This window comes from Felis catus, chromosome C1 (genome assembly GCF_018350175.1).
Source record: "Felis catus isolate Fca126 chromosome C1, F.catus_Fca126_mat1.0, whole genome shotgun sequence".
NCBI classification, from domain to species: domain Eukaryota; kingdom Metazoa; phylum Chordata; class Mammalia; order Carnivora; family Felidae; genus Felis; species Felis catus.
The window spans coordinates 186,806,699-186,819,329 of NC_058375.1; the positions used below are offsets into that span (position 1 = coordinate 186,806,699).

General features: G+C 36.4%; 1 protein-coding gene across 5 annotated transcripts in view; it reads right to left on the minus strand.

The window, feature by feature from the left end:
- Positions 1–1,448: 1,448 nt before the first annotated feature.
- The window catches only part of ORC2 (origin recognition complex subunit 2), a 47,331-nt gene continuing 36,148 nt past the window's right edge, over positions 1,449–12,631 (minus strand). For 4 of the 5 annotated variants that reach the window (XM_011285460.4, XM_011285461.4, XM_045034258.1 and 1 more), the window contains 5 exons: positions 10,778–10,924; positions 9,987–10,158; positions 6,437–6,498; positions 5,202–5,320; positions 1,449–3,197 (listed from right to left, as the gene is read on the minus strand). In XM_011285460.4, coding sequence (XP_011283762.2) covers positions 3,111–3,197; positions 5,202–5,320; positions 6,437–6,498; positions 9,987–10,158; positions 10,778–10,924 — 587 coding nt within the window. In that variant the 3' untranslated portion in view covers positions 1,449–3,110. The remainder of the gene's footprint in view (positions 3,198–5,201; positions 5,321–6,436; positions 6,499–9,986; positions 10,159–10,777; positions 10,925–12,631) is intronic. The other variant, XR_002161669.3, reaches the window with a different exon arrangement.

Here is a 12,631-nt window from a genome sequence, read left to right on the forward strand (position 1 = left end):
CTTTAAGGTGTTATCATTGCTTTTCAAACTTGAATGTGCACAAGAACATCTGGAGATGTACTTTAAAAATGCATTACAAAAGGGGCGCCTGGGTGGCTCAGTCGGTTAAGCGTCTGTCTTCGGCTCAGGTCATGATCTCATGGTTTATGAGTTCGAGCCCTGCATCAGGCTCTGTGCTGACAGTTTGGAGCCTGGAGCCTGCTTTGGATTCAGTGTCTCCCTCTCTCTGCCCCTCCCCCACTTGTGCTCTGTCTCTGAAAAATGAATAAATGTAAAAAAAAAAAATGCATTACAAAAAATGCAGATTCAGATGCTTGAGTAGGGCCCAGGCATTTGAGTTCCCAAGAGATACTGCTGCTGCCATCTTGAGGACTACACTTGAGGTAGCAAAAGTAACAATGGTGACATGAATACTTGGGAGGGCTTGAGGCCAAAGTGTGCTACATGCCAAAATTATGAAAATTTTGTAGTTTTCTTTTATTATACTCACATTTAATGTCACATTGTCTACAGCATCAGTTATTTCAAGTTTATTCAGCATAGTAAGGATACTATTAATGCTATTAAAACCTCATAATAGATATTTTGTACTTGACCTTCATGTCCTTAAAACTCCTGTTCTAGCATAGAGCCTTCTGTGTAATGAGCGTTCAACAAACATGGATTAAAAATGTTTCAGCAGCAATTTGAAAAAATGTAGGAGACTCTCCTAAGGGAGAAGTAATTGTAGAAAGCCTAGAACAAAGTCATTTGCATAACACTTTTTTTATCCCTTAGTTTTAGAGGCCATACAGTCTGTGATAAGGCAGACCCTCATGACTTTGTCACCTGTTGGCTACTCAGGACTAGGCTGGAAGAGTCTTCTCACCTAGAATGTAGGAAAATACATTCTGAACAATGTTACTGGCTCCACATTTGAATCAGGGGGACAACAAAGACTTCTAAAGTAAGTAACTTTTTTAAAAGATAAAGAAAAAAAATCTATTAGCTGTCTCCTAAACTGATTTCATATGAATGAAATGTTCATGTATTAAAATGACAAACATGCTAAGAAAGTCAGTTTTTAGAGCATCACAAGAGCAGATTTAGTGCACTCTGCATCAGGGATTCAGCGTTGTATCAACTTCTGTGGAGTGTAAGAATGCCTGTTCCACATCCCTTGTGCCTTTTTTGGGCCTGTATTATTTGGCCATTTTATTAAGAGCCGCCAGAAAAAAATCAAGTTTTTCAGGTCTGTTATTTCTTGTCAGAAGCAAGTAACAACAGAAGTTGGAGCCTTAGCAGTCAAGCTCTTCACTGACAGTATAAGGAACATCAATACTGAAACAAGTAAATGAAGAGTGTAGAATAATTCTGCTAAGATCTTCATCAGGTCTGTAAGATGCACTTATAAAATATTTGAAGGACTTCTAATTATTTTTAGTAAAAAATCAGTACTAAAAAAATGATTCTATCCAAATTGGCTTTTTATTTATTAACAGACTATTGACACATAACTGCTTGCAAGTAGTATGGACACAAAAACTATAAAAATAAACCAGTAGATATTTAAGGGCAAATGCAAAACTTGCATATTAGGTCATTAAAGATTTTATATACTTTATAATACTATAAGTTATAAACTAGACATTAAGCAAAACAAGGTGCAAACCAGTACGAATCATATGCTACCATTTGTGTTTTTAAAAGGAGATATAGACATATTCTTCCATGTGCATAGAATACCTCTGGAGGAATAAACTCCTATCACTGGTTGGCATAGGGACTGGAAGGAAAACTCACTTTTCATTGAATATCCTTCGGTGTCAAAAATTTTTAGAATCAAATTCATGTACAGATTTGTTTAAATATTTTGATTATATTTAAGACTAAACTCTCATGTGGATTTAACAAAATTAATTAGATGGCACAAATAAATGACTTCCAACTCTGAGCATTTAGGGAAATATTTTCATGAAAGGGGTTTACAAGTTAAAGTATGTACTGCATCAGCATTTTTCACTCCTATCTTATTACAGTGGTATTTCAATGAAGAATTTTTTTCCAAGTATGAAATAATTTTAAGGGAGTATGTGAAGACTACAAGCCGACCAGTGGCCAAGGTTAGCCTTTTTCTCTTTCCTAAGGAAAAAGACTTGTGTAAATATTTCGAAGGCTTGAAATTATTACTTTAAGAAAAAAACTGAAAAGTCTTACAGTGAGTTTTAGGTCTACTTGATAGAGAAATCAAGATTAAAGCAGCCATTTATATGCTACTCACTTGCATGTTACTGAAGAAAAAATGTCAATAGAAGAATAACTGAATTTTTATTTTCTGTTTTCTTGAAAACAATGACTAAAATGTAATTCAGGATTGTGTTTCTGTAGCCTGGCTTCTCACTTGTGTCATGAGGATGATGGCACAGATATTAATTGTTCCAAGTACCATGATTATTGTTCATGTGCTTTCTAAGGTGGGTACACATCTTATATACTCATTATGCTTTTCCCACTGTCCCAACGAAATAGTGTCATGCCCTCTTCCTCCCTACCCCCACCAGCATGTAATCTAAATCCAAAAGGAGAAAGCGACATCACCTACTCTTCCCCAGTCTTACACACCTTTTGTTAAGCCTTTCAAGAACAGGGAGATGATCTGCCTTCTCCTTTATACTCATCAGCTCTGACAGAAGAGCAAATAAAGTAGATTTATGTGATGCCAATGTTTTTGTACTTCCATACTCTAGAATAAACACATTTGCAAACAATCAGCTCTGGGGGGTGTTTAAAAGGCCCTCAAAAAATTAGGAATAATATCATCTCTAGTATAAAAGAATTCAAAAACAACCAGCTCCAAATAGTCCCTGAGCACACTGTTCATTCCAGCATGAAGTCTCCAGAGAGGTAATGAATGAAAGGCACGTTTTCTCCTACTTGAGGACCACTGCATAGTACTAGAGATGGTACACCAGCCAGGCTAATCAAGGTTCTAATCGATGACATTCCCCCTCCTAATTTTAAGTCTTATACACTGGAAAAAAGAGTCTAATGTTAGATGTAAACACAACACTTTAGAGGAGTGGCAGCTGGGGTCCAACAACCCTTCTACAGAAGAAGAGTAAAGGGCAGCTTCAAGACTCTTCTTCTTCCTTTTCCAGGAAATCGGTCAATGTTCCATTGTCCACAGGAATTAACAAATATTCTACTCCATCAGTTCCCTAAAAGATGTGAGAATACCCTGGATGTTAGTCATTTGTAAAGATATATGTGAATCTTGTTGTAGGTTAAACAGAAAAATAGATTTAATATTTTACATAAATATGGAAATGTAAAGATTAAGGCAAAAGGGCAGGCATATATATTTAAATACACTGAATTCATAGTTAAACCACTTCATAGTGGGAAAGACTGGAGAGTAAGTAGATTTCTTTACCCTCCTGGTCTTTATAGAATTTTACATACTGATTTCTTGGTTCTTTTATCCAGGTATCTCCCCTAATCCCCTTTTTAAAAAAGTAATCTCTACCCCCAACGTGGAGCTTGAACTCATGACTCTGAGATCAAGAGTTCCATGCTCTACTGACTGTGCCAGCCAGGTGTCCCCCAGGTATCTCACCTTTTTAAAATAACCCTCACTAGACTCTCATTTCTATCATCCAACCTCTGTACCTTTCCAGAAGAGTCATCAATATTTGGTGGTCTCCACTTCTTCACCTTTCACTCAACCCAGTCCAACCTACCTACTACCACCATTATATGTCATCAAAAGAACTTTTGCTTGGACCACCAAGGAATTCCTTATTCCTAAGTCCAATACAGATTGTCGGTTTTCATCTTTTTGGTCTGTCTGCAGAACCTGGCACTGCTGACTGTTCTTTCTTAAAACATGCCTCTCTTGGCTTCTGTGACATCATATCCTGTTTTTCTTCCTGGCTGTCTGGCTATTATTCCCACCTCTACAAGCTTATCTTCTACTTAGCCATTAAATGTCACACTTCTGGGCTTAGTTCCTGGCCTCCTAATCTCACTGTATGTCCTCTCTCATGATAGTCCTACCAAAGCCTGGTTTCCATTACAACCTAAATATGCAAGGATCAGTCTTCTATCTCTAGCCCAATTTTTCCTCTGGTTTCTTGTCCCAGGATATCCAGTTGCCTAGCTGACATCTCCATTTGCAAATCTAGAAAGAATCTTAAAGAGTAAGTTCAAATATACTGCAATCACAAACTTATGATCTATCTACCCAAAAATGTTTCTCATCCAGTGATCTTACCATCTCTCTGTTTATGCACACCAGGCACCAGAAATCATTCTTTACACTTTCCCTTGGTTCTCACATCCAACCTATTATCAATTCTTGTCAGTTCTACCTCCTAAGTATATCTGGATTCCAACCCCTTTTCTCTCTTCATCCTAATCAAGTTACCATCATCTCACCCAGACTACTAACAGTTTCCTAACTGGTCTCTGGGAATTGACTTCTAGCAATTCCCACCTCACCCTGCCCCATTCCACTTTGCATAACCAGAGTCAGAACAATTTTTTTAATGACTTGCCTTAATCTTCAAATGAAGATTAGAGTCCTTTCCGTGGCCTAAAAGCAGTATACCATTGTCTTTTCAGCCTCTCATTCTGTGCCATGCTGGCCTTGTTTTTCTCTGACCAGTTATCTCCCAATATTCCTTGAGATCTCAGCTCAGTGGTCTGATAACCATAATTAGGTCGGATTCACATATTACACTCTTTCAGAACCATGTACCCTTCTGATCATAGGACTTAACCACAATTAAAAATTGACATGTGTGTGATTATTTGACAAATGCCCATCTCCTCCATTAGACTTTAAGCTCCATCAGAAAAGAAATTCGGTTTTTGCTTACTACTGTATCCTAATACTTAGTGCAATATCTGATATGTAGTTAGTGCTCCATGTAGACTCAATTGTTGATGTGGTAGAAGAAAAAGAGGGAAAAGGGAATACAATTATTTGACTTATATTTCTAATGGTCTGTTACCCTGGCTAAGTTTTCTGCTCTGAAGCTGAGTACTTCTTTCTATAGAACTTAATCTATAGAACTTAAATGGTACATGGCCTAAATGGATCCTTGTGACCCGTCATGGAACCTCTATTTGTTTCCTAAAGTTGACTCAAAGGCATACTTATCCTTAACTAAACAAGAGATAAGGTATTCCTGGCATATAATCTGTAACAGCAGTCTCACCTTCTTTGTTCTTATAAGCTTGTGGTCCCTAAATTCAGTTAGCTGGGCCCGAAGTGTCAGATCACTATTGACCAGGAATGCCTCTCGACACTGTTGATAAAAATCTTGAAAAGAAAGTCCTAGAGAGTTCAAAAGGAGATGTGAACATAAGTTAGCAATTAAGACGTCACCCATATATGGTTACCCATTCCAAAGAACACAGAAAAAAAGTGCTATTGCCACAGTATACCAAAGTAGTTTTAAGTACCTCTGGAAGAAACGAACTAGAGAAAACTTAATTATTATACACCGTGACTTAGATATATCTATTTAAAAAAAAATTTTTTTTAATGTTTTATTTATTTTTTGAGAGAGAGAGACAGAGTGTGAGTGGGGGAGGGGCAGAGAGAGAGAGACCCACAGAATCCGAAGCAGGCTCCAGGCTCTGAGCTGTCAGCACAGAGCCTGACGCGGGGCTCGAACCCACAAACTGTGAGATCATGACCTGAGCCGAAGTCAGACGCTTAACTGACTGAGCCACCGAGGTGCCCCTAGATATATCTATTTTTAAAGAGAACTGATTGGTTGAAAGTAGTCAACTGACCAAGTAAAACCTAACTCTGGGCAGCTTTAAACGCATGAATAACGCTGACTTTTAAAGAAGGAACTAGTAAGTCAGGAGAGCTGAACGATTATTAAAATATTTATCTATGTTAACGGTTTTACCCAAGGGGAAGAAAATCTGCTAAGATGCCCAGCATATGAAATATGTTATCTGTAGACACATGTCCACAGTTACTACCATAGGAAATTTAAAAATAGGCCGGAAATGGGGCACCTGGGTGGCTCAGTTGGTTAAGCGCCCAAATTCGGCTCAGGTCACAATCTCAGAGTTTGTGAGTTTGAGGCTCGTGGGCTCTGCACTGACGGTGAGTATGAAGCTCACTTGGGATTCTCTGTCTTCCTCTCTCTGCCTCTCCCCTGCTCTCTCTCTCTCTTTCAAAAATAAATAAAACATTAAAAAAAAAAAAAAAGGCAGCCAGATGGGGTCTTTCAATGTGCATTGGCAAACAGTGCGTTAAGCGGTGTTATCTGTGGGGCTTCTTGAAAATGTGCTATGTGGCAGACAAACTGATCACAGACCAAACCATTTATTTGCTCCTTTGAAACACTGCAGTGCTATTATTAGATTCCAGAAAAAGGAATTTATGGAGTGAAACAAAGTCAAACAATTTAATATTATAAATATTGGATACCAATGTAAGAAGGGTTATCCTGGTTATCCAGTTGATACTTTATTAGTAGCCTGAAGATCCCCCTAAGGAAAAAAAAAAAAATTCAAATCCAGAACGTTAACATCAAAAGGTAACAGTAAAATACACAAAGATAATTTGAAATACTTGGCTTATACATACTCTCTTCTGTTCTTTTCTCCAAGGAACCTGGCCTACTTAAAAAAGAGAAGCTTTTTTATAGACTTTTAAGGAAAATCTAGGAGTTTTCTTTAAGGCTACAGGTTGGTTCAGGTTAGAAAATTTTGAATATATAATAAAATGTAAAGAGAATATTAATCCCATAACCCTAAAATAACCACCACAAACATTTGATGTGGAAATCATATTTATGTATGCTGCCTTCTCAAATCTTTGTGGAATAAAGCAGGGTGGAAACACAAATTCATGCATTTATATATAGTATATACCATTTTATATCTCACCTTTTCGCTTACTGATTTTCCCATATCATTAAAAAGTCTTCCTAAATTTTTAATGGCTGCTCATCTGTCATATCGTGTACCGCACAGTTACCATTGCCCTACCTGTTTTGGATGTTTACTTCCAATTTTATTAAAAATAACTCCACATTAAGTTGTACATATTCTCTTTTTTTTTATTATTATTTTTAATATATGAAATTTATTGACAAATTGGTTTCCATACAACACCCAGTGCTCATCCCAAAAGGTGCCCTCCTCAATACCCATCACCCACCCTCTCCTCCCTCCCACCCCCCATCAACCCTCAGTTTGTTCTCAGTTTTTAACAGTCTCTTTGTACATATTCTTTCATCTCAATTTCTACAGGAGACTGCACAAAGTCGAATTATGGGGCTGGAAGCATGTTACACACCCTGAGATTTTCAGGAGTCCTTGGGTGTGGCAAAAATTTTCAATCTTTACATTTTCATTTTTAAGATGATCTAGAAAATAATCACATAAGTGTTTCTGGATCATCTGACCATGTTAGAACTAGATACTGCCACTGACTACACAACTAAATGTTAAGATTTTTTTTATCACATTCATACCAAGTAAACACTAAATAATATAGGAGTTTGCAGAATGAAACAAAATTTCATAGTTACAAAAAAAAAAGCATCAGGGACACCTGGGTGGCTCAGTCGGTTAAGCGTCCGACTTTGGCTCAGGTCATGATCTCATGGCTTGTGGGTTTGAGCCCCATATTGGGCTCTGTGCTGACAGCTCGGAGCCTGGAGCCTGCTTCGGATTCTGTGTCTCCCTCCCTCTCTCTCTGTTCCTCCCCAACTCGCACTCACTCTCTCAAAAAAAAAAAAAAAAAAAAAAAAAAAAAAAAAAGCATTGGAGGCTAATACATAGACATTTAAGTATGCCAAACTAAAAACTGCTTGCATTAGAGCAGAGTCCTATTTAACATTGTACTTATATTGTATGGATTCCCACCTTCATACACAGCAACTTGCAATAGTCCATTAACAGTAAACATAAGAAGATTGAAACCTTTTTCTATTGCAATTTAATAGAAATTTTGATTAGATACCAATTTAATGCATATTTCAATACTAATACAATACTAATCTTCAGGTCTACAAAGCAGCTTTACAGAGTAACAAAATTAATTAAAATCAGTAATTGAGGGCTAACATGAGGGAGTCTTGTGGTACCGATACAGCTGAGTATCTTGACTGTGGTGGTTACAGTTATGTAAGGCTCTGCATGTGACTAAACTGCAAGGGCTATAAGCATACACTTGCACACATACAAATGAGTGCACATGTCCATGGTGAAATCTGAATAAGCTCTATGGATTTTACCAATGTCTGGTTTTGGTTTTAATACTGCACTGTGATGGGAAGTATTTGGGAAAGGAGTACTCAGGACTTTCCTGGACATTTCTTTGTAGCCTTCTGTGAATACTCCAAAAGTTTTTAAAAAAGCAAACACATAAAAGAAAAATAAATGGGAAAAGTTTTTCTAGAATGAAAAGATATGAAAGTTTTTGCCTATCCCATCCCCTAGTTATTCCCCTCCCTTCTTTTATACAGTCTGTACTATCCTGAATTAGGTATTTTTCATTTCTGTGCACATTTTAAAATTTAACCATAATGACATATGCATAGAGTATTACAATACTACATAATACATAAAGTATTACAGTACTATAAAGTATTGTTTTATATGCTTTTTTTCATATCTACCATCCTGTCTGGTTTAGCATTTGTCCTGAACAGAAATGTCTGGGTTTGGACAGTACGTGGTATTGTCCTACTACTGTTACCCCACATAAGTCAGACTCCCAACTGCCTTTGCTGCTCTTACATCCAGAACACAGCTGGGCTGTGGCTTCCATTCTCTCACTGCTCTATGATTGCTTCATTGAGATGTTCATGTTTTCAGTCAGGCTATAATCTTTTTTTGTTTTTCCTTTGGTCCTTTTATATTTTATCTATTAATGCTATGTGTTTGGAACAAAAGGGGATGAATTAAAAGTGTGAAAACTATTGTACCATCCTGACTAGATGTGTCCATTGCTCTTGGGAGAAAAAAAAGACCTTGCTAGTCTCATCTGCTTTAAGAAACTTTGCATTTTTCTGTCAAATTTAAAACACAAGAAAAATCGATGTTTGGATTAATTTATAGGTCCAATACATTCTCACTTGCTACCTCTATAATGTTCAGTCCACTCATCCAAGAACACACTATTTTTCATCTTTTCAAATCTTAATTATTTTTAACAGGGTTTATTGTTTTCAAACACTTCATCTTGTTAAAAATTGCTCTAGAATTCTATTCTTTTGGGGGGGGAACTGGTACTAAAAGCCTTTTTCAATAGGTTATCATGCCCTTTATGTTTTGCCAGTTTATGCCATATCCAGCTTTTCTTAGCATTTCTTAATTCAGATACACCTCTTGGTGGGGCTGCTGAAAGGGCTCCACTAGAGACATTATACAAAGATCTTGAAGGGCAAGAGCTTTGGAACCCAGCAGATGTGGATCAAAATCTCTGCCCGTTGCTATCTACCTTAGAGTAGCTGTGAGGATCAAATGAGTTATTTCGTGTGAAGGGCCCCATGTTTGAATCAGAATGTTCAGTATATAATTAAAAATAACCCTCAGATTTAAGTAAAATCAAAATTCTTTTTCCTCCAGTGACCACTATCTTGAGATGTCTTATTTAGAAATATAATAATTAATGGGGTGCCTGGGTGGCTCAGGTCATGATCTCACGGTTCATGAGTTCTAGCCACACTTTGGGTGAGCCCTGCTTCCCTATCCCCCTCTCTCTCACTTTCTCTCTGCCCCTCGCTGACTTGTGCCCTCTCTGTCTCTCAAAAAAAATTTAGAAATATAAAAATTCAGAAAAAAAAATATTGACACTACTGTTGAGGAGTCTGCCTATTGCATAACCCAGTACTGCCAACTAGTTTTTACTATTTCTCTTAATCCTTCAAACTAAGTAGAGACTTTATTATTACCATTAAAACCTACTACTCCATGTCTTAAAATGTATGGAGTTTTTAAAAAGAAACTGTAGTTTTAATTCTTACCTTGCATTAGGGGTAAGGCTTCGTAAGACATGAGTTAGAGAACTCAGTGGTAATGATCCAGATTGTTTAACCAGAAGAGAATTCTCATAGGAAGTTTCTTCAGTATAAGGACTATATGTAGTAGTTTCATACCAGAGCCAGTTATAAAGACTCTGCTTTGCATGATCCCACACTACGGCATATGATTAAAGAAAACAAGAGTTATTAATTATTGTCATACTGTCATGTTACTAGATTCCACTCTAGGAAGTGGAAAGAATGAGAAAGCATTGAAATAAATGAATCCTAAAAATTTTCATTTTTGCCATTTTTCCATCCAAATCAGTACCTCACAATCTAATTTCATTGTCAGTCAACATCTATATCTGAATCTTTATTTGTATGCTGAATACAAGTAAAATATATTAGTGCTACACCAAGGCATTCTTTTGAAAAAATTTAATAACACTGTTCTTTTTGTGTTTTAAACATTTTTTTTTCTATAGGATCATCACAAAGTCTCTGAATTAAATGCATAAAATCAATGTTGCAATACTTACAAAGAGTAGAAAAAGACCAATATAATAGTTGGGCCTCTCCTCCTTCATGAAATGAATACCCCCTTTAGAATCTGAATTTTATTTCCAAGAATTATGCTCTAAATCAGATTGAGGACACTTTTATTTTTAGCAACCCATGTCTTTAAGCATGCAACAAAAAAAAGTGTACTGAAAAAACAATAAAAATGTTGATTTACAATAGTAAAAAATTTTTTAAGACTGGTATCTCAAGAAAGAGAAGGGAAGACTTACTGAGAGGAGCATTGAGGTGATCAATAGATGCTATAAGGTATATATTACGTAAAGATGCCAACTGTCCAATAATTTGCTGGCTTTTGTCTCCTCTCAACATTTGGCTATCCAAATTGTGGATGAGAAGGAAGAGTTCTAAAGAAGAATCTAAAAGGAAAGACAACTCAATTATTATTTACAAGGAGTATTTGTAAAGTCCTTACAACACAAAATGCCTGTGAATTAAAAAATCAAAGTAGTATAGGACAAGGGTAACTACTGCATAGCAGTATGTAATATATTTGAGAAGATAGCAGTCTCTCAAAAATAGGCAACATATTATTAAAGTTTTAAGGAAATTGGTTGAAAATCAGTGGGGACTGGGTGGTTAGACACTTAACTGGAATGGTTAGTGCTCAAATCACATCATAAAGAAAGCAGTTTTAATCAGGTACAGGAAATAGTGCAAGATGCATATTGGGTTGGAGGTAAATCTGTGCATTGTGCATGTTGCACTGCAAGGTAGAAGTAGAGCTGGCGCGCGCGCGCGCGCGCGCACACACACACACACACACACACACACACACACACACACACACACACAGTTCTTACCAGGCATTAAGAGGCAAGATAGAAAACCCTGATTATCATAAAAGCCAAAGAAGACAAAAAAAGGGGAGGGAGTGAAATTTAGGATATTGCTCAAGGCATCAGGAAAGTCAGAGAAGTAAATAGTATCATAAAGGTTAATGAAGGAAGAATTTGGAGGATGGAGCTGTCAACACCATTAATTACTGCAGAGATCAAGATAAAGGATGAGCCAAGGTCAACTGTGTTTAGTAAGAAAATTACACAGGTAATCAAGCATATAGTTCATGTAGCACAGAAGCAAGAAATTGAGGAAATAGGTAAAAAGGCATGACATGTCTTCAAAAACTCTGAAATCACTGAAACAAAATAAAACAGTGTGGAAGGGCAGCAGAATCAGGTAAACCTTTTCTTATGATGGAAGAAGTCCTATATATGTTTAAAAGCCACTGGTAAGTCTCTCAGGAGTTGGTAAGAAATGAGACATTTAGCATTTATAATGGACAATAAGCCTACTAGAGTAAGTAAATTTCTCTCCCACTGGGGCTAGAGGGACAAGAGAGACTATAGCAACAAAGATTCTGAGAACATTTTGAAAGTCCAAGGTTCCTTAAATTCTAGAAGCCACCATAATCAATAGTGTTTAAATTCTATATAGACATATAATTCTATTTTATAATTATATAAAATTATATGTTTACATCATATGCATTACACTATATATATTTATGAACTATGTAATTAGTTACATATATTCAAATTATATACCCATATGTGAAAACTTTTATTTAATTATAGTTTATATAATTACAAATATATTTTTATTTATTTATTTATTTATTTATTTATTTATTTATTTATTTATTTATTTATTTTTGAGACAGAGAGAGACAGAGCATGAACGGGGGAGGGGCAGAGAGAGAGGGAGTCACAGAATCGGAAGCAGGCTCCAGGCTCTGAGCCATCAGTCCAGAGCCTGACGCGGGGCTCGAACACGCGGACTGCGAGATCGTGACCTGAGCTGAAGTCGGATGCTTAACCAACTGAGCCAACCAGGCGCCCCCAAATATATTTTATATAAATAACCAAATATGCATTACATAAATGAATATATACATGAAAAATGACTCAGGCACCTATTTTAAACAATTTATAACAATACCAAAATTCTCTATCAGATTAAGTTACTCCTTTTATTTTTTTTTAAGTTACTCCTTTTTATTAAGTAGTAACTAAGTGACAATTGTTGGACCCTAAATAATTTTGTTTTTAGTTTTCTGAAATGCT